Below are 27,201 nucleotides of genomic sequence, written 5' to 3'. Positions count from 1 at the left end.
CACCATTTCCATTTTCAGAGACAACACAAGGGGTCAGAAGATCACCCCAGATAGGCTTCAGAGTCAGGCTGGAAGGGCAGTTTGCGGTGGGCACATTTCATCTTCCTGTGTCTGCCTAAAGCCTCGTCCACGCTGCCTGCACGCATATGGTCTCTCCCTGAATGCTCCCTCTGGTGTCTGATGAGCCCAGCTGGTCACTAAAGCCTCTCCCACACTCTCAGCACACACGAGGCTTCTCTCCTGAGTGTGTCCTCTGGTGTGCGATGAGGTTTGACTTCTGGCTGAAGCCTCGTCCACATTCCTCACACACCATGGGCTTCTCTCCAGAGTGTGTCCTCTGGTGTCTGATGAGATTCGACTGCTGGCTGAAGCCTCGACCACAATCCTTGCATACAATAGGTTTCTCCCCTGAGTGAATGTTCTGGTGTCTGTTGAGGTGGGATTTTAAACTGAAGCCTCGTCCACATACCCCACACACATATGGTTTCTCCCCAGTGTGCATCCTCCTGTGAGAGATGAGAGTTGAATTCTGGCTAAAGCTGTGCCCACATACACCACACACATAAGGCTTCTCCTTTGAGTGAGTCCTCTGGTGGTTGACAAGGGTTGTCCTCTGCCTGAAGCACTGCCCACATTCCTTGCAAGCATACGGCTTTTCCCCAGAGTGTGTCCGTTGGTGGGAGATGAAGTTTGACCTGTCACTGAAGCCAAGGCCACAGTCACTGCACAAAATGATCTTCTCCTCTAGGTGTGTACTCTCATGTCTAACAACAGCTGACTTCTGGCTAAAGCCTTTACCACACTCCCTGCACACGTAAGGCTTCTCCCCTGAATGTGTTCTCTGATGGATGATGAGGTTTGACTTCTGGCTAAAGCCTCGTCCGCACTCACTACACATGTAAGGCTTCTCACCCGAGTGTGTCCTCTCATGAATGATTAGTGTTGACTTCCGGCTAAAACCTCGCCAACACTCCTTGCACACAATGGGTTTTTCCCCAGAGTGTGCCTTCTGGTGTCTGGCTAAGCTCTTCTTTAGACTGAAGCCCTTCTCACACACCCCACACACATACGGCTTCTCTCCTGAGTGGATCCTCTGGTGACTAAGCAGGTTTGTCATCTTGCTGAAGCCCAGCCCACACTCTTCACAATTAACCGTTCCAAATTCCAAGATTTCTATTCCTTTCAGCAACTTCTCTGGTTCTTCAGTGCTCCTGGCTTGAGCTGGGCTGGCCTCCATCTCTACCCATCTGATGCCATTGGGAGAGTTGACTGGCTGCCCTTGGGGTGGCCTAGAGAGGGCTCCCAAACTCCCTTTCTTTGTCCTTCCAGATGAAGGCCTTGTGCTTTCTCTCTCTCCACCTTCTGATTTATCTCTGCAGGAGTTCTTATCAGAGGCTTGATGCTGCTTCTCCAGGGCCCCCTGACATGAGTCCCCTCGGTCAACATGACTTTCCGCACACAGGCATGTAAATATCAATGGGGCATGATGACTTAGCACGTGCTGCACAGGGGATTTCTGATTGGCAAGATCTGGAGGGCACACATGACCAGGGCAGAGTTCCAGCTTTACCTGTGCTGCAGAGGAAAGAGTGAGTCAGAATGGAGTCCTTGCAGGGACAGCCCAAACTCCTACCTAACCCAATGGTGATCCTGTTCTTCATGCTACCTCACCAAGACTTCCTTCACATGTATTCCTCTCCAGCCCATCACTACATCTTGCATCTCCTGCTACATCCTGTTAAGCTTAACCTATAGCCTTGAGGCTCTTAAAAGCATCACAGTTAACAGACGTGTGAAGCAGACCAATACCCATCTCCACACAGTCACCACTTCAATTACCTCTGACTCACAACCACACAGTCCGAAACTGTGTCCACTGTGTACTATGCAGCTGTGCTTTTGACCCGTGTGGAAATGTGTCTCCTGATGCTGCTGAGGATGAAGCAGCCAGGCTGAGAAAGCATCATCCCAACCTTAGTACAAGACAGCATAGGAAAGTGTTAAGGCGGGGGAGAGGGGGTAGCCAGATCGTGCGGCAAGTCAAGATGCTTGCCATCAAATCTGGAGAGGATTTACTGCCACAAGTTGTCCTCCACATGTGCACATAGCACATAAATGCCCCCCTCCAACAAACATATTTTATAAAAGAGACAATGGTTAAACAGAAAGTACATGACACACGTCATCTGAGGTCTCCCCACTTTGACAAATACTTTATCAGTGGGTTACTTTGTTAGACTTTCTAAAAGGCCCTCGGCAGGGAATAGCACAATCACAGCCTGGGTCACTAGTTCCATAAATCATGCCCCTTACTACTAAGTCCTGTTAATTTCCACAAGTTTAAATGAAAATTTCCTCAGAATTCAGTGCAAACCAACCAACCAACAAACCAACCAACCAACCAACCAACCCACCCAAGGGCTAGAAATATGGCTGAGTGGTCAAGTGCTTACCTAGCTCACACAAAGCCTTGGGTTTGATCCCTAGAACCACAGGGAGATCCCTAGAACCACAGGGAGACTGGAAGGGGGTGGGGAGAAAGCAGGCAAAAAAGTGAGGGGAAACAGGGAGAGAGGAAAGACTGGTAGGCTGAGGAGGCCAGCTGGACTACACAGCAAGAGCTTGTTTACAAAAACAAAACTGCAGCACACCCTGATCAGGAAGCAACACAGAAACCCTCAAGATGGGTCTAACAGCAGGGACATAGTTCATGACCAAGAAGGGATTTGTTAATTTCCATAATTATAGGCCCTGGAATACCAAAGCAACAAACATCAAATGACAGTTGAAAATTAAAAAGGAAACAAAAACATTCTCTGTGTTGTTCCTCTTGGCCAACAAGGGTTACCACAATGTAGCTTTATTACTGCCAGCTGAAGGCAATGCCCAACCAGTGTGAGCAATTAGTACAGATCCTACTGAATCTTCCTAACCAATGAACCATCACAGCTATCAGAATTACATTATCCTACCCTATGTCGAATGCATTTTTCAGTTATAATTGAATTAGCATAATTAGTATAATTGTCTTAATTATTAAAGTAAGCATAACCACCCTTTCCTAACATTGAAAGTCCCTAACTCTTCCTACATGACAGACTACTAAACAAACACCTTCCATTTTATCCTGCAATGTCCCATAAGTAACAGTGCAATTCTTTTTTAATTAAGTTGTACATGTATGAATGCTTTGTGTGCATACATGTATATGTTCCACATGGGTGCCTGTTGTCTGTAGACTTCAGTGATTGTGTGCTGCCACGTGGTACTGAGAATTGAACCTGGATCCTTAGCAAGAGCAACTCTTTTTTTTTAATTGGCTATTTTATTTATTTACATTTCAAATATTATCCCCTTTCCCAGTTTCCCTCCGAAAACCTCCTCCCCAACTCCTCTTTCCCCTGCTTCTATGAGGGTGCTCCCCAACCAACCCACCACTCTCACCTCAGCACTCTGGCACCTCCCTACACTGGGGCATTGAGCCTTCACAGGACCTCTCCTCTCATTAATGCCAGATGAGGCCATCCTCTGCTATACATGCAGCTGGAGCCTTGTTGGGTCATCTCTCTAGCACCTCGGTACAATTCTTTCCTGTCAGCAGGTTGTGACTGCGGGTGTGGAGGACAGTCTGGGAGTTACTGATCCAACCTGATGTCCATCCCTCCCAAGTTCCACTAATACAGACTGCCCTGACCAGGTCAGCACAGGACCTCAGGCCTGTTCCTGGGGTGTATCTGAAGCCTGGCTGCTTTTACCAACTTTATTCTGTGTAATCTATGGTGTGGCACAACTCTTATCTGAGTCTGTTTGTTTCTGGCCACCAACTTGAGTCTTCTAATTTCTGTGGGTAGACACAAAGTAGCTTTTATTTGCAGCCAATATAATTAAGAATTAAAATGGCCTCTTCAAAGCAATCCCAACATTGTTTACACATCTACAGGGGACTGACAGAAAAATTGAAAACAAAATTTCAACTTCCTACACGAGGATCCTTTCCACTGACTGCGAATCTGCCATTCTGTGTACACTCGGGACCACTTCGTCTGAGGTCAGATTGAACACAAAATATGGTCAATTGGATGAATTAGTCTGTAAAGTGTCTTAAATCTACAGGTGCTCCTGTATTTATAGTTCAGATTTAATGAATACTGATATAAGTTTAAATTTCAAAAACGCAGCCAGGCATGGTAGCTATGACTTTTAATCCCAGCACTCAGGAGGCAGAGGCAGGAGACCAAAAAGTCTTCAAGGAAAAAGAGACAAGAGGGGGCTGGAGAGATGGCTCAGTGATTAAGAATCCTCGCTGCGGGCTGGAGAGATGGCTCGGTGGTTAAGCGCACTGACTGCTCTTCCACAGGTCCTGAGTTCAAATCCCAGCAACCACATGGTGGCTCACAACCATCTGTAATGAGATCTGATGCCCTCTTCTGGTGTGTCTGAACAGCTACAGTGTACTTATATATAATAAATAAATAAAAAAAAAAAAAAAAAAAGAATCCTCGCTGCTCTTCCAGAGGTCCTCAGTGCAAATGCCAGCAACCATGTGGTGGCTCACAGCCCTCTGTAATGGGATCTGATACCCTCTTCTGGTGTGTCTGAAGACAGCTACAGTGTACTCATTAAAATAAAAATAAGTAGATTGAGAGAGAGAGAGAGGATGAAGGAGGAGGAGGAGGAGGAAGAGGAAGAGGAAGAAGAGGAGGAGGAGGAAGAGGAGGAGGAGGAAGAGGAGGAGGAGGAGGAAGAGGAGGAGGAGGAAGAGGAGGAGGAGGAAGAGGAGGAGAGATGAGACACTAGGAATACTCCTATATAGAGACAGTAGCATGCAAGGGTGGCCAAAAGGGTCAAAGAGAACTCCAGTTCCTCATCACTACCTCTTCTCTTCAGCCTCCTGGGCCACTAAATGTGTCCTGTTTGCCCAGACCTTTGCCACTCACCTGGACAAGCAACCTGTGGACATTTTCTCTCCTCTCGCCATGTCTCTTTCCCTTGCTCTAGCTGGGTGATGAGCTTTGGTTTTGAAAATGGAATTCCTGCTCACCAGAAAAGAAAACTGTAGGTTAGGATACAGAAGGGATTCTGACCCTGGTTTCTGAAATAAATTCAAAAGCAAAGACTGAGGGAGGAGCTTCGGATGGCAGTGCAGGGGGTTAGCAGTTACTTGAGATTAGCAGGATGATGAACTCAGACGAGAACACACTGATCCTACTCCATGCTGGGTAAATGAATGTCTATCACAGTGAATTTTGACTGCCAAGCTTACTAGGTAGAGAAACACCTAGGAGGTCAGTAAAGTGGGCCTCTGAGACTGTGAGGGGTTCCAGAGAAGACTCACTGAGGAAGAAAGACCTTCCTTGAAAAGGGGGTGGCATCACCCCTAGGCTGGGCCTGGATAGAAGAGAGGGAAAGAGTCAGCACATACGGTTTGTCCTCCCTCCCTCTCTCTGCTTCCTGGCTGCCGTGACGTATGCCGCTGTCATCTATCAAGCCCCATTACACAACAGAGTGAAACTGTGAACCAAAGTGAGTGATCTGCCCTCCAGACACTGGCACACTAATCACACTTGGGAGGCAGCGTATGTGGGTCTCTCCAAGTCTGAGGCCAGCCTAGTCTACACAGTGAATTCTAGGGCAGCCAGTGGGTGCAGTGAGAAACTGCCTTAGAAAAGGAGAAAGTGATTCCTCCCTTGTTTTGGTTAGAGTTTTTATTGCTGTGAAGAGGCACTATGACCATGACAACTCTCTTAAGTGAGAACATTTAACCGGGGCTGGCTTACAGTTTTAGAGGCTCAGCTCATCATCATCATGGTGGGAAGCATGGCACCAGGCAGGCAACTTGGTGCCGAGGAGCCAAGAGCTCTACATTATGATCTAAAGGCGGCCAGGAGGATGCTCTCTTCCACGCTGGGTGGAGTTTGAGCACCAGCAGACCTCGAAGGCCACGAACACAGCAACACACTTCCTCCAACAAGGCCACACCTAATAATGCCATTTCCCATGGGTCAAGCATATTTAAACCACTACACTTCCTTTTCATTGTTTTCTTGGGTATTTGTCACAATATGAAAAGAAAACATACCTGTCTTACTTAAACAGTTAATTTAGGAAAAGAGAGAGCCCAGACTGGAGGGGAAAGCCTAGAGATGCAGAGTAGACACACACACACACACACACACACACACACACACACACACACACACACACACACCCTAATGACATTCAACTCTACAAAATCAGACTTCCCTAGGAAGGCAGAGAATAAAATGTCTTTGCTCTTGTCAAACCCAAAGGCCGAAACAAAAAGCAAGATGGCTGCTACAAGTACAGACGGACTAACTAGTGCGTGCACTACTAAGACAGCAGTCCTGAGAGATACACCACTTACCCAGAGAGACCAGGTTGCTGTAGTTCTCCAACATCACCTCTCTGTACAGGGACCGCTGAGCAGGGCTCAGCAGGCTCCACTCCTCCTGGGAGAAATCCACAGCCACATCTCTGAATGCCATGTGTACCTGGAATACAAAACAGCCCTGCTTGCCCCTGAGCCAGCCTTGATGTGACTCAGGGTGAGAGGCAAGAGGGGGCTACCCCAGTACCAGCCTGCTGTGGCTGCCACTCTGATGCTCTACGTTCTGAGACCTCGAAACCCCTGTATCTATCAAGTCAGTGCCATTTTTGAATTACACACTAAAAGTCCTGGTAGGCTAATTTGTACATACAAAAAGTATACTGTAAGTTCTGAGAATTTTAAATCTAGCAGAAATCTATGTAGACGATATATAAAAATTAAACAACAAGAGAATTTGAGTTGTTGGGTTTTTAAGTTTTTATTTATGTGTATGTACTGATGTTATGTCTGTGTACATACATATAGGGGTACACAAAGAATGCACACAGAAGAAGGCATCTGAACTCCTGGAGTTGGAGTTACAGGCAGTTGTAAGTCACCTGATATGGGTGCTGGAACGGAACTTGGGTCCGCTCCGAGAGCAACACCCTCATAACCACGGAGCGACAGTCTCCAGTTCCCAGACTCCTAAGTTTTTGTTTTTGTTTTTCTTTTTCTTTTTTTTCGGAGCTGGGGACCGAACCCAGGGCCTTGCGCCTGCTAGGCAAGCGCTCTACCACTGAGCTAAATCCCCAACCCGTTTTAAAAATTTAAAAGACCAAATCATCTTACTCGTCATATTAGTGTTAGCACATCTGAAATTTGTGCAGTTCCATAACACCAAAGCCTAAATATGCTACAACTCAGCCCTGCTCAACTGCTACAGCCTTTCATCTCCTGACCTGAGGGGCACAGAGGCGTCAGAGCCACAATACCTAAGTTTCAGGCCCATCTCTGTCATAAACCAGTGCTTCAGCTTTCTCACTCCAGAAACCTGTTTGAACTTAAACTCCCACAGTGGAACCTCTTGGCCCCTCATCTCCGCCCCACTCTCCTGCCCAGATTCATTCTTGACTCCGCTCCTTAGAACACAGCGCTCCATAGAGCACAGCTTGAAGAGCTTTGTGAAGACTGAGTGCTGGTGCTTGGCCTTCTAGAACAGAGAGGAACCGAGGAAAGAACAGTGCACTAGAGTTCCAGATGAACCTGTGGGGAGCATGGCCAAGGGCATCCTGGGCAGAGACAGAGGGAGAAGGAAGACCCAAGCCACGGACGAGTGGGGCTGACTATCAGAATGAAACAACGGAAGTGGAGCGAAACAGCTTGCAGGTGTTTAACTTCTGCAGCCGTAAGATACACAGCACAGAAGTCACTGTCTGGACCATGAGGTAGGCAGTGGGGTAGCGTCAAGGGCGTTCCCAGTGCTGCCAATCACCAATCACCACTTTCCTCTCCACGGCATTCTGACACTTGCATGTGGAAACTCTGGACTGAACAGTAATCTCCCAGTTCCCAACCCTGGTAAAGACCATTTCTGTCCCTGTATATCTGGGACACATATTTAGTCTGTGGCTAACATAAGCGGAATCACACAAATGTGTGGCGCACTGGGGGTAGCACATCCCCAAGACTCATCCACATAGACGTATGCACTCTTCTCACTCCTCTGTAAAGCTAAGTAAGATTTCACTTAGTGTGCTTTGAAGTTACGCTGTTCTGGAATGGTGGATATGGCTTCTAGCTACCCTGAATAAGTGCTATTCACGCTGAGTATCCGGGTTCTTACCTCCAGCTCTCTTGAGTGTGTGCCCAGTAAGGTTAACTGGATCAAATGGTAATTCTGTGTCCACAGTGGGACATTAGCAATGTGCAAGGGCTCTAGCTTCTCCATATCCTATTAGCTGGCCTGGAGCTCACTATGAAGGCCAGGTTGGCCTCGAACTCACAGAGATTCACCTGCCTCTACTTCTACTGGGATTACAGCACTCTCTCGGTTTTTGTTTGTTGTTGTTGTTGTTGTTGTTTGATGTACCTAGAGCTCCTGCATCTGCTAGGCTGGATGACCAGGGCTCCTCCTAGGCCCCTCTCCCCCCGAGCAGTGCTTACAGATGCAGGTTGTGCCTGTTTTGGTTCTGGGCATCTAAACTCCTAAGATCCTGCTTGTACAGCAGTCACTTTGCTAACTGAGTCACCTCCCCATCCTCCACCCCCTTTTAACCATACACATGGGGAAAAGTGGTAGTTCCCTGGGCTCTTCACTTGTACCTCTCTACTGGTTACTAATGATACTTTTATATGCTTATTGGTTGACAAGTTTGTGGGCCTGATGCTTTAAAGGACCATGGATTAAAGGCTTGGCCGCAGGACAGCAGTACCGGGAGGTAGCAGAACCTTCCTTAAGAAGTAGGGTCAGTGGGGCATGCCCTCAACTAGAACTGGGAGACCATGGCCATTTCATTACTGTCCAGCCCCTGGTTTTCCATGTAAGCAGTTTTGCTCTTTCATGCACTCCCATGACCCTTTGCTGCCTTACCACAGGCCCAAAGCAACAGGGCCACCGCGTACTAGAACCTCTCAAACCATGAGCAGGAATAAAGCTTTTTATTTGTAAATCGATTACTTCAGGTATGACACTACAGTGACGGACCACTAACATGTTGCTCAGATTTACATTTTCTTCATAAAAATGCCTACACAAACCATTTGAAGACCCGGTCTGAGCCTTTCGTTCTGTGTTCTTTATATATTCCTGACCGTGCTTCTCAGTTATGTATACTCAACACACAGCCTGTATGTATAGAATACTCACATGTAGTCTTCTTTCCTTTCGATGAGAAAGTTCAAAGTTTTAAGGAAGCCCAATATTTCGGTTTTGTTTCCCTTTGTCTGTGCTTTTGATACCATTCACAGGTAATCACCAAATGCAGATCACATGCACCCGCTGCCTTTAAAGAGGAGCGCAGTGGGGCTCTCATGCTTGTGTCCCAGACTCCTTTTCTCTTTGTGCACATGGTGTGAGCTAAGTGTCCACATTCACTCTTTTCTGACAGACATGCGTGGTCCCCTCCACATGGGATGGTTTTACACTCTTCCTGAAAAACATTTGGCCACATATGCAAGGGTTGACTCTGATGTCTGTGTTGTCCATTGATCTATTTCAGGACTGAAGCTCGGATTAGAGTTGCTTTGTGGAAATTCATGAAATCTTCACACATAAGTCTTCCAACTTAGCTCTCTCTCATGACTGCTTCAGGTACACGAGTCCCTTCAGATCCCAACTGATCTTTGGGGTGAGCTCTATTTCTGTAAAACAAAGTTCTTATGCTTTTTTGATAGATGAGCTTGAAGAATGGTTTTCATTGGTTTGCATTTAAGTTTTTCAATACAGTAACACATGGCATCTCTCAATTTATTTGTGGCTTCTTTAATTTTTCTTCCTCTTTCTTTTTTCCTTATTTACTCTTGTGGTCTGAAGACGGAACTCAGATTTCATAAAGAGATGAAATCTAGATGCTAGACTAGAGCTCTACCACTGAGGCATACCACAAGCCCTGATTTCTTTCCTTCCGTTTACATATCTTTACTTCTATGTAGCTTATTCCATTTGATGTTTTCTAAAATAACACTGTTTTCGTAATTCTTTTAGGATTGCTCATTGCTAGTTTACAGATCTCCAACCGGTTTGTTTGTATGTTTCTGCATCCAGCAGGAAGACCATGTGGCCTTTCCTTCCATCAATGTGATGTGCTATGCTGATTTTTTTCATGTCAAACCATCATCCTTAAATCTCAAAAATCACACCTCCACACCCCGTATATATTGTTTTAATGTGCTTTTCAATTGAGTTAGCATTTTCTTGAAGTTTTTTGCTGTTGTTTTGAGTTTTTGTTGTTGTTTTCCTTCCTCAGCTGTAACAAATTTGAAGTTTTCTTTTAGTGTCTTTGTCTAGTTTAGGCACCAAGAGTAATACTGATTTCCGACTTCCAAGAATAACTTACAGTTTTCTCTCTTCCATTATTCCTGGTCCAAGGATTGGTATTAGCATTTCTCTGGGTTGTTTGGTAGAATTCACCAGAGAAGCCACAGGCCAAAGGCCTTCCTAAATATTTATTTATTTATTTACTTATTAGAAGTATACTGTCAGTGTCTTAATGCACACCAGAAGAGGGCATCAGATCTCATGGTTGTGAACCACCATGTGGTTTCTGGGATTTGAACTCAGGACCTCTAGAAGAGCATTCAGTGCTCTTAACCGCTGTGCCATCTCTCCAGTCCGTCAAAGGCCTTCTTAGTGAGACAGGTTCAATGACTGAACCAAGGCATAGCTAGAGTTTCCATTTCCTCAACACACCCTCTTCAGGGTCAGTTTCATTTAGTTCATCCAATTTGTTGGTGTACAGTTTATGGTACTCTTAATTCTTTCGATCTCTACTTCATTTTTTATATCTGATTTGAATAAATTACATTTAAAAATCAATGCATTTTGCAGGTTTATAAATTTTGTTGCTTTTTGGAGAACTTCTAAGTTTGATTTTCTTTTGGTTTGTTTTTTAGACTCACTAGATAGCCCAGGTTGACCTCAAATTTAAGGCAATCCTCCTGCCTCCAAGCACTGGAAACACTGGTGTACACACCGGACCCAGCCTCTCCACGTCACTTGCTTTTATTCTACTAGTCAGTGTTTTTGTTCTTTACTACCTTTGGATTTACCTTCTTTTTCCCTAGCTCTCTAAATTTTAAATCTGGGTTGTTTCCCTAGACTCTTCTTTCTTTCTGTCTCTTTTAAAGACAGAATCTCAAGGAGCCAAGACCAGCTTCAAATTTGCTACGTATGCAAACTTCTGATATTCCTGCCAGGCCACACAGGCTGGAGTCACAGGCTTGGACCACCATACCTGGGTTTATGTGGTGCCAGGGATCAACCCAGGGCTACTTGCAGGCCAGAAAAACATTGTCAAGTGACCTGTGTTCAAGACTCTCATCTTCTTAAATGGAACACTCAGTTTAAAACTGTCACTCAGGGTTGGGGATTTAGCTCAGTGGTAGAGCACTTGCCTAGCAAGCACAAGGCCCTGGGTTCGGTCCCCAGCTCCGGAAAAAAAAGAAAAAAAAAAAAACTGTCACTCAACTTTGACTCCACCGTAGAATTTGTTTTTGTCTTCGACTGTCTCTAGAAGTTCCTCGTGTCCTTGTGATTTCCCCTTCCACACATTGGTTTCCACACATATATTTTTTAATTTCCTGGTAGGTGAGGAATTTTCAGTTTTCCTTCTGCTGCTGGTTTATAACTTTATTTCACTGTGGGTAGAAAGTCTTTGGCTATACACCTTTCTAAGACTACCGATAGTAGTCTTGTGGTGTGATATACAGTTTATGCCGAAAGGCTCCACATGCACCTGAGAGGGCACATCTTGGGTATGTTTCGTTGGGTATGTCTGTGCGATCAGCTGGTTTTCTGTTGTCCATCCTGACGCACTGTAACAAAAACAAAATCCCAACCCACCACTTCCTGTTGTCTCGGATGTGTCATACGGCATCTGTTGACAGTCTCCTTAGGACCCCATGTACTCAGAATCGCTTTCTGCTTGCTTCTTCTCTGAAGTCTTTGGTTTAATCCTCTTGTTACCGCGTGTCCTGCTGTAGATCTCCTGGTGTATCATACCTTGTACTTTGCAGAGCTTTTTGACTTCATATTTCGTGTCATTGCTCACAGGCAGGGCCATTATTTTCTCAAATGCCTTCCCTTTTCCCCTTTTGATAATCACACAAGTGGCCAAGTGTGGTGGTGCACACCATTAGACCCAGCACCTGGGAGGCAGAGACAGGTGGATCTCTGTGAGTTTGAGGCCAATGTGATCTACATGGAGAATTCCAAGCCAGCCAGGGCTACGTAATAAGGCCATGTCTCAAAAAACAAAAACAAAAACCAATCAAACAAAACAGCTGATAACCCCACAAGTGGACACTGGTTTGCTTGCGGTCCCACAGATCCCTAAGTCTCTGTTTATTTTCTGTAATATTTTTCACGGTCCACAGACTTCATTTCAATTATCCTATCATCAGTGTCTGTGACTCACTCCTGTTTGCCTGAACTAGCTTCCGAATCGTTCTACCTTCTCACTTCTGTTGTTACCCAGCCACTTCAGCTGGTAGAGATGAGATCAGTAACAACAACCAGAACCCACACCCTTGATACCTGGATGAAACATTTTATTGTCCACTGTGGCTCCCGACAGCCATGTGCAAGGTGTCACATGTAGGTAAGTGTGACATATTCCAGCAATCCAACTGTTGTCTGTGAGGGGAGAAAGATGTCTGGGTCTCCCTGCTCTTTACTATGAAGTCACTCTTGGCCAGCAGACGGTTGAAGAGGAACAAAGGAACTTGGACACTGCTTTCTACTGAAGAACTGTGTGGTGCACTGTTTATTACGAGGTAAACAACTGATACAGGAGCTAAGCACAAAGGGACACTGAGTGGTGCCTGCAGGTGCCATCGTTAAGACAGAACAGGAGCCGGACTCCAGTAACCACCACTAAGACACTCAGGACAAGAGACGAGTGGGACTAGTGAGTGTCTATCCTATGGCAGCTGGCATGAAGACAGGAGGCATTCCCTTGGCTCTCTGCAACCCTGGAGCCACCTTTCCCACCCCCCTTCAAGAAGGATGGTATCTTGAAAGTACATCTAGGGAAGGAAACAGAGAGAGTGTCAGGTGAGCACGCTTTCTTTAAAAGGCTTGAGAATAAAAGCCCCTTCTTGCAAAGAGCAAGGTGGAGGGAGAGACCGGAAAGCAAGGGAAATCCGGGTACTTGAAAAGCAAAAAGGATTAAACTACATACCAAAGCACACACCACCTCTCCTTCCTCTGCAATCAAATATGAAAACCACACTTAAGCTTGCAAAAGCATTTTGTTTTTTTGTTTTTTTTTTTTAAGCTAGGACAGGAGCCGGACCAAAAACACTAAAATCTTGACAGTTCTGTTTACAAAAAGGCAGGCATGTAAATAGTCACCTATTAAAATGCAAAGCAGACGAGTTAGAGAGATGGCTCAGCAGTTAAGAGCACTATTCACACTTCGGGAGGATCAGAGTTGGATTCCCAGCAGCCACAAGACAGCACACAACCGTCTGCAGCTCCAAATCCAGGGGACCTGGTGCCCACTTTGTCTCCACAGCCTCTGTATATACACGGTGCACAGACATACATACAGGGAAAACATGATGCACATACAATAGAAACAAACTAAACATTTTTAATTAAAATACAAAGCAGAAAGCAAGAACCCAAACAACTCGGCTACGTTAGGAAGAAAGAACCATAACAAAACCCTAACTCCGGGTTGAAGTAAGTCTCTTGAAATACACAAAAGAGCATCTAGAATAAAAAAAAAAAAAAATCATAAACTAAGAAACAGAGAAATGGGCAAAATCCAGACACCAAAAAGATGTGACTGGACTTCTGAAAGAAAACAGAGACAAATCGTTTCGGAAGGGCTGCTTACAGGAAGTGAACCCACTGAAGCATCAAAGATATTGAGAGTATCATCTTGGTGATACTTCCATGGCTACAGCTGAACGGATGAATGAAGAAAACACACAGTTTTAACAGACAGAAATAAGCACTGAAACAAAGTAGTAACGAACGTGGCCGAGGCTCTGGAACATTAAGTAAGTGATTAGGGAGACCTCTATAAAGTCACTGAATCTGACGGATGTGAGGAAGTTAAGTACCTCAGCCAGGAGGAGAGCCAGGACAAAGCCCTGACACGACAGTCGGGCTAGCAAGGTAAAGGACAATGTTGTGTCAGGATGGCGTAGCAGAGATGATGTCCAAACGTAAACATGGCGCAGTGAGACCCAGCCTTATACCATACTTGATTTTAACTTTGATTAGGATGGGAAGCCACTGGGGAGGGGTTTTGTAAATGGATGGCATAGTTTGATTCATAGCTGAAAAGATCCCTGTGGTTTCTGTCTGGGGCAGTGGGGATTAAGAGAATAAGAGAAGAGGACAATTGATCATTCAAATGACAATGGTGACACAGACCACAGCGGAAGAGGCAGAGGTTATCGGTCATCCGATTTCAGACTCGGTTACTGTAGACGGCTTGTAAAAAACAAGGAAGAACCAAGCATGACCTCAAGGTTTTGCGTCTGAACCTAAAAAGAAGTTGCCAGGTCCCTGCTCCCTTTTGAAGAATTCCCCGTACCACAGGAGAGGGCGGCAGATATGGAGGAGAGCATGATGGAGTCAGATCAGATCCTGGACAAGGAAATACCCTGGTGTAGACATCGAAGAGCCCCGACTACAGCGTGCGAGGGGCAAGAGAAGGACGGAAGACAGGACCATAGCTCGTGGAGTTAAGTGAACACGACGTAGGACTGGAGAGTGCCCCAGCCAACCAAGTGCAAAGCAAGTCTGGGAAGAGTGTGAGAGCAAGACAAACAGAGAGCCGCCTGGTGTCAGCAGACAGAAGTTACAGCAGTTAAACGTGGAGGGGCGAGGCTCAGAGAAACAGGAGGGACACAGAAAGTGAAAGTCAGCATGCTGAATTCCAGATACTTCTCTTTCACCTGCCTTTAATCACAGATGGGATGGCTGGAGAGGAAAGGAAAACAACAAAAAGCACACTTCTTTAAACAACTGAGGAAGACCCACATGGGCTGGATGGTAAATCGTGTTAAGTTTCTCTTGTTGCTGGATGTACCATGAAATTGGACACATTAAAGTTGTGTGTCTTTAAAAGTAAAAGTGTGTGTGCATGCGTGCATGTGCCGGGAGCCAAGCCCACTTTTACACCCTCCGTTTCAGGAATGTTCTCAGGAATGTTTCAGGCCCACTTGTGGAGCCTCTGTGTCTGGGACACCTAGCCAGTTATCTGTTCTTATCAGTACACCTGCAACGTGCAGTTTATGGTCGTCACAGGAACCAAAAGAACAATGGGAGGGTGGTGACAGTGATGAATGGACCTTGGGCCCGGTGTGGCCTTCCGGCTTGCTTGTCTTTATAAGCCACTGCCCTGAAATAAAATCTGAGAGCTTGATCAGACAATCGACTTGCTCTCCTTCTTTGCGACTCCTGCCCCCCATTCTTTCATCCCCTCCTCAGGTCTCCGATGTGTGTGTGTGTGTGTGTGTGTGTGTGTGTGTGTGTGTGTGTGTGTGTGTGAAGTTATGTGCCAAGAAAGTAACTGAAAATTCCTTAAAACGATTCCAGCAGGACAAACCGTAAATGGTGGATGGACACGGGCTGACTCCTGACAAACCCTGGGACTGAGCAGGCTAAACAAGGGCTGAGGTAGGACGCAGGGGAGACAGTGCAGGTGTGGTAAGTGAGGACGCCTGGCTGAATATTCCCCGCAAAAACTGTCCCCCTGGAACAAGGTTCCCTAGAGGAACCAGCTGGGGCTCTGAGCCCCAGTGGGACACCACGACATACAAGATGTCCAAAGAGTGCAAAGGAAACACACTCCTGGTTCAGGATGCAAAAGGATATGACATTCACCTGGAAATGAGGAGCCCACAAGTGTCCTCTTTCCCCGGGAGGAGGTACTCTAGGCAGCCAGGGGTTACCAGAAGCAGGAGAAAACAACAACAACAACAACAAAATTCTTGGAAGTCCTCAAGCTCCAACAGGGCAGTATACCTCTTTGCCCTTAAAGGCACTGCAGACAAGACCAGATGAATTGTGGGTAGCTTCCTAGAAAGCAAGCTGGGATGTAGTCTAAGAAGTTAGCCTTCCCTGACACACTGCTGATGGGAGATGATCCACTTTTCCAGTAGTAATGAGAGTCAATACTTACTGAACACCTAGAACATTCTAGAGCCTGTTCCTGGCAAGCACTTTTCATTCTACCCTTACAACAACTCAAAGCAGATGCTGCTACCATTTTACACATGAGACTGGAGACACAGTGAGAGCGGGGAGGCCCCTGCTAAGGTGACAGGACTCACGTGACAGCCCGGGAAAGCATGGCTGTGAAGATCCGAGTCTTTAGGGTTGTAAGGACTCCCAGTGTGTCCACTTTAAGATGAATCATGATTAGTCACATGGTGGCAAACATTGAATCTAGGTGATATATCTTTGGATTTTTCTTTCTGGCTGTTTGGAAGTTCTCCATAATAAAACGTTAAAATTCAATTTAAAATCCTAGGATTCTTGGAGTTAACTAAATCTTTGGATGCTTTGAAAACCTCCCAGGACTCGGGAGACAGAGGCAGGTGGATCTCTGAGTTCAAGGTCAGGATTGTTACAGAGAAAATTTCAGGACATCCAGGGCTACACAAATAAACCCTGTCTCAAAAAAACAAAAAACTTGAGGAATGGGCCACAGCTTGACCTCCTCCTCTCCAAGATCCTAACCTGAGGGGAGGGCGCACTAAACTGAGTACCTGAGATCAGGCCAACATAGCCACCTCACACTCAGTGAAACCTGGACTTCGCTGGATAGGACAAGCGGTGGTCACCACACCTCAGCAAAGTTGAGGGGTGGTAGGATCCAAAGACCACTGGCTCCCAAAAACGCCAAAAAATCCAGAGGCAGTCCTACCCCACCACTAGTAAGTATCAACCGCTAAGTTTCCTCAGTCAAGCCTCCCCTACATAGGAACTTAGAGCATGAGTGGATCTCTATCAATGCTGGGATTTCAACCAATGCTGAACCTGTCCCCACCCACAAGAATCCTAACACAAGGGTTGAGCCTTGCATCCGTCTATCCCTGGGGTTCACAGGTGAAACTAACACTCCCTCAGAGATGTATGCCACACTCACAAGAAAACACACCCGCGCCGCGTCCCAGCTTCCAGTAGCACTATCCAGTGCCAGGCTAGACTCTAGACAAGCCCTGCAAGACCTTATCTTGGTCCAGAACAGGTCCGGTGGGAGATGCACTCACCAAAGAACAAGGGGCTGCTCCAGCCTCCAGCTGGGGAGCACACCCCACCCCATGCCCAGCCGGCGCCAGGACTACATTACTCAGAGGCTTCCAGGCGCAGGAACCATACCTTCCAGCATGCCCCGCGCCCACCAGCTGTGCGCGGAGGGACGGCAGCTCCCATCGACTATGATCAGTCCGTTTCTGGGCCGCATGCTTTGCTTAGCTGGGGAGTGGTTGCTGTGGCACCTGGAGGCCCACTCCTTCCTAAAATCGCGTTCATAAAACGCAGTCAAGCCTCTGCCTGAGGAACTACACTTCCCAGTGACCCCTGCAGAGATTTCCGCATCCGGTGCCATCTGAGCCCTCGTCCCCCCCCTCGCGCCGCCCCAAACAGAAACACACTGGCCAGCGGAAGTGGCGAGCCATTCTTGCTTCTTGGCTGCTCAGTGGATGAACAGCACGTTGAGGAGATTTTCAGAGTCTTCCAGCCTGTTGTGGGCTGGGAACCAGCAAGGGTTTAAAGCCAGTACAGTATATATTTTAGGGAAAATCTCTGAAAATGATTTATAGTCACAGCTCTCATTTTACTTTTTTCTTTTGAACCAAGTTGCCCAGAAGAACCTAGAAGCTCCTTAACACTGAAGGACTGTTATACCCAGGAATTTTAAATCCTGGAATTCTTGTGGTCACTAAGTCTTTAGATGCTTTGAAAAACATTGGTGGATGTGTCTGAGCTGAATGCCTCCTTTGCAAATCTCAGGGGAGAATAAACAGACCGTAAGATTGGGCCAACATGGCCACCTCACCCCAGAGAAACCTGGGCTTTTTTGGCTAGGGCAGCTTGTGTTCGTTACCTGTATTCCTCAGGCTAGCTGTGATCTTCCCGGGTCAGCCGTGAGTAGCTGTCATGCACCACCAGCTCGGGCATTCTGAACTGTGGACAAGAGCGGGAACAGAATGAGCAAAGCTGTGCACAGCATAGCAGTTTTCATTGAGCTCGTGACGGTGCCTCTGGATTTCCTTTAGAATCTATGAAGGCTGTGGGGACTTAGTCAAAAAAGGAACTGTATGGAGAAATCATGTTGGAGCACCGGCTGCTCTTACAGATGACCTCAGTTCGAGTCCCCGCACCTATATGGTGGCTCACAACCATCTGTAACCCCAGACCCAAGGGATCTGACTCCTGGTTTGTACAGGCACCGGGCTCACGTGTGCTTTACATGTGTGCACGCTGACAAAAAAATCATAATTTTTTTAAAAGGAATGTTGTCATCAGTTAGCAATCAAAAGAATCCTACACAGACATATCCACAGACCAAACTGATTGAGGAAATTCTTCAACTGAGGTTCCCTCTCCCTAGGTATCTCTAGGTTGTGCCAAGTTAACAGTAAAACTAACCAGCCATGATAATCCTACAGATTTGAGGAGAAAGACCACTGACCCAAATAATCATGGCCAAAGCAAAAAATGAATTAAAGCAAGCTTTTTTATTCAGGTACATAGGCTGTCTTTCCATAAAAGTGGCGTTCGAAAGGTCAGCGGGGTCACAGGGAAGATGAAGGTTTTTATAGCTCAGGAGTAAGGGACTTTCTGCAGACAAATAGGCAGGGTTACAGAAGCAGAACAAGTTGGTCCCAACAACCTTTAAAACAAAGACATGGTTGCATGGTGGTCACAGCAAGGTAATCATAACAAAGTCGTCATAGCCGCAGGTGGCCATCATAACGTGTTGCTGTTTCCTACAATACGCGGTGTAGAGCCATTTGTAGCTCAAGTTACAGGCCCAACCTTGAGAAACAGAAATTTAATCGTAAATAGGACTGAGCCTAGTTTGTGTTTACTATCAGATGGCTTGCAAGCCTAAGATGGAGGCCAGCTAGTTTATCAGACACTGCTTTAAATCACAACATACTTGTTTGTTTTTCTTAATGATGCTCAGACTAATCCTTATAGAACAACTAGTTTGTGAGAATCAATAAGGCCGTAGACGGATATGGAATTTTAAATGAATTGGATTTGTTAATCTTCCCCTGGGTACTTTCAGTAGGGTATTCTACAAAATAAAAAAATAGCTACAATAGCTATGATTTACCCCCAAAAATCAGGTTAATTGAGGGGTGGGGTGGGTAAAGATGTAGCTTAAATAGTAGAGTCCTCGCCTGGTCTATCTGTTACTTTTCTGTTGCTGTTATAAAAAATACACACCAGCAGCAACTTCAGGAAGAATGAGCTACTTTGGTTTATGGCTCCGGGGGGATAGAATCATCATGGAGTGAAGGCACAGCGTGGCTACAGAAGTAGGGAGAAGGTTCAATGGTTTAAAAACAGTCATGGCGTGATTTGTATGGATGTCTGCTTGGACATACAGCAAAAAGTTTTCAGCTATCAGTATTTTATCTTCCTTGTAAAGCCTTGTAACATATTTGTGTTAGATTGTAGACATACTGATCGTCTTTATACCCAACTAATCCATGCCCTTGTGCTGGTGGAATTGCTTGCACTTGCCTCTCACGCCTAAGTGTGCTTCGTTATATTAATATCTGAGACAAACTCTTTTGCATGCTTGTTATTGATATCTGAAACACACTTTACCATATGCTTTGCTATATTGGTATCTGAGATACATTTTAGAATGTATGGAATTTACTGTTTTGACCCCTCCTGACTTGATGTATCCATGTCAAATATAATCACTACACAATGCCATCCTGGGAGAGAGGATGGAGTTCATCCCTGAGGAATGGGCTTTGCCATTATTGGTTTAGTGTGCCTAGACTACTTGGTGAGACATTAAATAATTTAATTCTCTCTTGTCGATGCCCATGGAAAGGAAGACTTCCCAGGGGTTGGGTAAATGTTTCCATGGTTCTATGCCCTTCTTTCTTCCTTAGTGTTGAATGCATGAATTTAGTGGGATACAGGGTTTGCTTTGTTCGGGGCGATAGGAACTGAGTAGAGACTCCTTCCACACACATTATAGTTCATGCTTAGCCTCTTAGCTGTAGCCTGGATCCTCACAGGATACATTTGAAACAATGTTTCTAAATGTGGCAATCATGGCACATGTAATTGGAACAGAAAAGGTCTTAAGTCCCATGCTGCCAAGTTGCTGCACAAAAGGACTCTATTAAGACGTTTATAGGCCAAGCAGTGGCATTTGTACGGAGGCTGTCACTTCCTGTTGTACTTGGATAACTGCCTCTTAATAGTTAGTTCAAGAGCAAGCCATTGGGTTCTCACAGAAGGATAAACTCAACTGTTGAATTTTCTTTTACATGACTTGGTTTGGTTGACTAGGAAGTTGAAGAATTCTCTACATACATTTTGTTATTTTCCTCCTTGTTCCCATTGTTGCTGTTAACAACACACACAACAACAGCAACAACCCATTAGTTCAAACCCCAAAGGAGATTGGATTGAGTAACAGAAACAAAGAATTCCTGTGAGAAGCACAGTGAACCCACAGGGAGCGTTAAATGAAAGCTGGTAAGTGTTCGAGGGTTTCAGGAAAAGCCCAAAGAAGGGACTTTAGTCACAGCAGTCCTTACTTGTCCAATACCTAAGCAAACGTGTCCCCTTCTGCTGTATCTGTTAAGAACCAGGAACTCTGAATGGTCCTTGGAAGCCAGAGTTTCTGGGATCTAATTCAGGAATTTTTCCTCACCTCCAAACCAGAGTCCCCTCTAACTAATCTTATAGCGACTCTATGGATCCAGAGTGCTGGCTTTCAATTCTTAATGAAAACAGTCTCCTGATTTACACACCAACACAACAATCCAGAAAAACTTTTCAACTCTGTGTGACATAAGGCCTAGTAGCTTATGCTTTACATTAAAAGGATAAAAATGTGGGGGTGGGGGAGTAAAAAAAATTTTTTAAAAAAAGCACAAGAATACTTTTCATAAAGGTCATAATTCTGATATCAAATTCACTGCATTAAATGGTTTTATTAATGGAAAAAATTAAGGAAGTCCTTAAACCGAGTTGGGGGAAAAATAACAGAAATAAATACACAGGCATGAATAGTTTAGGTAGGACTTAGAGAAACTTTACCTCGTCCCCCAGCGCACCTCCAGTCTCACTTTCCACTAGTGGTCTCACAAGCTCTTTTTGCTAGTGCATGGCTTACTTAAAGAAACATGCCACGCAGTGGGTTAATTTTTACAATAACATATAGGGTCAGATGGATGGCTCAGCAGTTAAAAGTGTGCACTGTTCTTGCAGAGGACTGACATTTGATCACCAACAGGAAACGCAGACAGGTCACCACCATTTGCAGTTCCAGGGGAATGTGACACACCTTTGGCCTCTACAAGCATGCATGTACACACATACACACACGTACACGCACACACACAAACACCTGTACATTCACACATACACAAGCAATTTTTATAATGAAAAAATCGTTATTTTTAATTGGAAAAAATTTTTTGATAAACTTTAGTTCCTTAACTGGGTGGTGGTGGTGCATACCTTTAGTCCTGGCATTCAAAGGCAGAAGTGGGTAGATCTCTCTGAGTTCAAGACCAGCCTGGTCTACAAAGCAAGCTCCAAGACAGCCAGGGATGCACAGAGAAACTCTTTATAAAAACACAAAAAATAGGGAGTGGAGAGATGGCTTGGTGGTTAGGAGCTCTGAATGCTTTTCCAAAGGATCCGGGTTCAAGTCCCAGCACCCACATGGTAGGTCTAGTCCAGGGTATCTGACACCCTCTCAACACACAAGCGAGCAGACCATAAATATACATAAAATAAGTAACTTTAAAAAATTTTAAACAAAACCACTTTGGTTCCTTAAGCTATAGGATTTGTACTTTTGAGACAGGCCCTCACTATGTAGCCCAGGCAGCGCTGTTCCGAGGTATTCCTGCCTTGGCCTTCTGAGACCTGGGCTACACAGGGCAGCTGCATTCATCTACGTTAGGGCATGTATTTAGAGGTAACTTCAAACTTAACAAAGTAAGCTGCAAAGTGGAACAAAGAACCCACACAGTGTCTACCCTGGAACCGTTCGATGCGCCCGGGTGGACAAGCTTTTTCTAGACTTCTTTGGCTTTCTCCACACACACGTACATCCACACTTTCTTCTGCAGTGCTGGAGGGTAAGTTGTGTACACCACAGGTGCTTAATGAACCAAGCAAGTATTTCCTAAAAGTGAAAACGTTATTACATGAGTACAGCAATCAGCGGCAGAAACCGGAATACGTTTTACCAGCCTACCTCAAATTCTGCCTTCACAGTTGAGCTGACAGTGTGTTCTGCAACATCTTCCACTTTCTAGAACAGCCTGGCCTGGGATTAGGGTGAACTGTCACACTCCTAGCTTCCCGTATAAAACATTTCTGTTTTATTTTTTCTTCTCTGATGGCATTTTTAAGAACAGGATCCCTTTTGGTAGTTTACTATTTCCCTTCCTATTTAAACTCCCATCTTATCTTAGTACTATGTAGTCTCTGTACAGTCCACATCGTTGGTAAGCACAATATGGTTGCACACGTGTGTCACCCTATTCACAGCGATTACTTCTTTGCCTAGAGCTTTTTCTACAGCACGCTGATTCTTCAACCATTAGGGCACAAAATTATAGCCAGAGGCAAGAGGAGATGAGTTCAGTTCCAGTTAGATAGGAGAGGTGTTATCTTTGATAACTTTTTTATAATGATTTTTTAGGACTGGGGAGGTGACTCGATGGGAAAAGTGATTGTATAAGCACAAAGACCTGAGTTGATCACCCGCATAAAAGTCCTGAGACATGGTGGCCACCCGTAATCCCAGCACTCTGGAGGCAGACAGCAATCTGTAGAACTGGCTGAGTAGACTGGCTGAACCAGCCAGCCCCCTGTTAACAGATGGAAATGATCAAGTATACAGGGTGGAAATGATCAAGGAAGATACCCAGCATTAGCCTCCAGCTTCAGCATACACACACACACACACACACACACACACACACACACACACACTCACACATACACCACTCATACAAACACACACACCACACACACCATACACACACACCCCACACACACACCCCACACACCCACACACCCACACACACACACCATACACACACACACACACCACACCCACCCCACACCACACCCACACCACACACACACATACACACACCCCACACACCACACATACACACCACACACCACACACCACACACACACCCACACCACACACACACCACACACACACACACACACATACACACACACACACACACACACACACACACCACACATACATACACACCACACACACACACACCACACATACACACACACACCTCCCACCTCAACCCACCACACACACACACACACACACACACCCCACACACACACATACACCAACATACACCACACACACACACATACACTCACACACACACACACACACCATACACTCACACATATTACACACACACACACACACACACACACACACACACACACACACACCACACAAAACATACACACACACACCACACAAAAACACACACCACACACACACACACATACACACACACACACACGACACACTACACACCACACACACCACACACACACCCCACTAAACCCACACACACATCCCACACACCACACACACACACCACACACACACCACACACCACACACACACACCACACCACACACACACACCACACCACACACACACACCACACCACACACACACACCACACACACACACCACACATACACACACACACACACACACACACACACACACACACACACACACACACACACACACACACAGGGGCCAGAAGAGGAAAGTTGGGACAGGATGATGGTTCATTGCATAGAGGCACTTGCCGCCAACTTGATGACTTGAGTTGATTCACTGGACAGCAAGGTAAAAGATTTCCGACTCCCACAAGTTGTTCTCTGACCCTCACAAGCCACACCCAAACACACAAATAAATAAACATAACTTTAAACTTTTTGAAGACATTGATTTAAAGATAGTGGACTTATGACGAGGTCGTTCTAAGTTCTATATAGCAAAGGAGACTAGAATTAGGAATCCCATCTCCCTCACTGGAAGGTCCGCATCAGGCAATCTAGCTTCTCCCTCAAGGCTGAGCTTTCTGAGTGTGAGCAGACAGGGCATTCAACCTCTTGGGGTTCACCTGTGAGCTCAGCTTCTGCATTTACTACCTGTAATTCTGAGCTAGAAGAGTCTCTCTCCCCTCCCTCTCCCACACTCGCACATTCGTTTATTTATGTTGTGTGGTGGTCAGGGGACAGCCAGCAGGAGTTAAGGTCTCTCCTTCCACATCCAGACTCTAGGTCATCAGACTCGGCAACACATGCCTTTAGCCACTGAGCCATCTCTTGGCCCTGAAGCACGATTCTTTATGCTTTGAGTTGAGAGCTTCTGTCAGGGCTCGACCTGTGCATTGTGACCCCTTGGTGGAGTCAAACGACCTTTCACAGGGGTCACCTAAAACCATCGGAAAACACAGATGCTCACATTATGATTTATAGCCATAGCAAAATTACAATTATGAAGCAGCAATGAAAATAATTTATGGTCGGGGGTCACCACAATATGAGGAACTGTAGTAAAGGGTCGCAGTGTTAGGAAGGTTGAGAACCTCTGGTCCATATGGTCCCTGACTTGGCTCTCTAAAACCTGCTTCTGCAGTTTGAACAGCAGGGGTCGCCCTACACACAGTGATTACTCCTTTGCCTAGTGCTTTTTCTCCAGCAGGCTGATTCCTCAACCATTAGGGTTCAATTACCCAACTTTTCCCTGGTGCTGTGGGTAGCCAAGGACTCTGAGGAATCTGGTGACACTTCAATTTTCCAAATATCTATGAATAGAATTTTTTGTTTTGTTTTTGTTTTTTTAAGACAGGGTTTCTCTGTGTAGCCCTGGCTATTCTAGAACTCACTCTGTAGACCAGGCTAGCCTCGAACTCAGAGATCCACTTGCCTCTGCCCAAATGCTGGGATTAAAGGCATGTGCCACCATGTCCTGCCAGAAACTTTTAATTGTATTATATAGCCAAAAATATTACTGAAGAACATATGGGCAACCACGGCTATAAGTAATGTCCTACTCTAAATTGAACCACAGGTAAGGCACTACAACCCTCATTTAGGGGAGTGGGAGAGCATACTGTCCTGGGGTTCTCAGAACTCAGTCAGTGACTTGACACCTTTGGGTGGATACTTTGTGCCAACTACTAGATGTTTCTAGTATTAACAAAAGGAAGCCAGGAAATGGGTTGTATGAGCGTTACCTTGGTGAAATAGCCTTAGGTATCAGGACACCGGTATGCAACCAGACAGCACTGACCTAGAATGTGGACTGTGCAGAGGCTACATGATACCAAACAAAGCAGCTGGAGTACAGAACTTGCACTTATCTGTGCAGGACTTATCCCACTAGCAGAAAGAGGGAACTGCGGCCATGGATTAAGTTCCATGTGCATGCACATCACTGTTAGAAGGAGGATGTCCTAGTTAGGGTTTTACTGCTGTGAACAGACACCATGACCAAGACAAGTCTTATAGAGGACAAATTGGAGCTGACTTACAGGTTCAGAGGTTCAGTCCATTATCATCAAGGCGGGAGCATGGCAGAATTGCAGCATCCAGGCAGGCATGGTGCAGGAGGAGCTGAGTTCTACATCTTCCCCCAAAGGAAGCCAGGAACAGACTGAGCATCCTCAGGCAGCTAGGAGGAGGGTCTCCAAGCCCACTCCACAGTGACACACTTCCTCCAACAAGGCCACACCTTCTAATAGTACCACTCCATCACGAGGACAAGAAAGTGACAGAGAGTTTGTCCCTACTTATCAGGCCCAGGACTAAAGTGAGCGATAGGGTGATCGTGCCAACAGCAGCAGCTAAGATATCGCTGGGCTGCCCCAGGGTGAATGCTGGCATACTGAGGGCCTTTCTTAGGTGAGGGTCCATAGGTCACGTGGAGATTTTATGAGGCCATGTGTCTTAACTATCTGAAAGCATGGTATTTACTCAATAAATATGAACCATGGCTTATCAGGGATTGGTACAGTCTTTAACTGTCTCACTTCCTGATTTTATTCAAATTTCCTCCCAATCTTAGTAAAAAAAAAAAAAAAAAAAAAAGACTGAAGGGTTTTTTTCTTTATTTTTGCTAATCCAGTCAAAAAATTTATTGATCACCTTCCCTATGCCCCACGCTGTATTAAACACTAAAGATTCACCAGGAAATGAGACACAGAATCAAAACAAGGTCTCCTCATCCGCACAAGATAATACCATAGCTATCTCCTGGCCCGGTCCTCTCCACCCTTACTCGAACGGTCACCACACCTGAGAATTTCTCTGATTCACCTGATTCCCTCCGTCTCCAAACCCAGGCCTTCAACAAAAGCAGCAAAAGCTCTTAACTGCTGCGTCACCTCTGCAGCCCGGGACCAATGCTCTAAGACCATCCCACCCCGACTCTCTTCCTTTGGCTTTCCTGGAAGAAATGACCTTATGAACCACCATGTGGGTGCTGGGAACCAACCCCAGGTCCTGCAAGAGCAACAAGTACTCTTAACCATTGTGCCATCTTGAATATGATAAGCTTGCTCACTGAAGCCGGAACTCTGGGAACTACTGGGATTATATGAGTGAGCCACTATGCCCACCCACTTTCTACGTGGGTGCTGAGGATCTGAACTCTGGTCCTTGTGTTTGCCCAGCAAACCCAGCAAACCCTTTACCAACTGAGCCATCTTCCCAGCCCTTGTTTATTATTAGGGCCTCAGACTTGCTGTGCAGAACCTTGCTTGAACCCATCCCCCTGCCAACACCTTCCAACAGCAAGGATTACAGGCTTATTGATGTGATAATCTATTCTAATGTAGACAGTTACCAGCCATTTATTGATGCTTTTTGTATCCTGATCAGCTTG

General features: G+C 45.7%; 1 protein-coding gene across 1 annotated transcript; it reads right to left on the bottom strand.

Annotated features, from left to right (window-relative positions):
* Positions 1-217: 217 nt before the first annotated feature.
* Znf133 (zinc finger protein 133) lies at positions 218-17,582 on the bottom strand. Its single transcript, XM_032904330.1, has 4 exons — positions 17,397-17,582; positions 6,386-6,512; positions 4,938-5,033; positions 218-1,575 (listed from the first exon to the last, which is right to left on the bottom strand). Exons 1-4 carry the CDS (start codon positions 17,448-17,450, stop codon positions 218-220), a joined length of 1,635 nt encoding a protein of 544 aa, XP_032760221.1. The 5' UTR covers positions 17,451-17,582.
* Positions 17,583-27,201: the final 9,619 nt, after the last annotated feature.

Source organism: Rattus rattus, chromosome 5, assembly GCF_011064425.1.
Source record: "Rattus rattus isolate New Zealand chromosome 5, Rrattus_CSIRO_v1, whole genome shotgun sequence".
NCBI lineage: Eukaryota > Metazoa > Chordata > Mammalia > Rodentia > Muridae > Rattus > Rattus rattus.
Note: the sequence above shows the minus strand (reverse complement) of the source record. Positions and strands in the feature narration are given on the sequence as shown.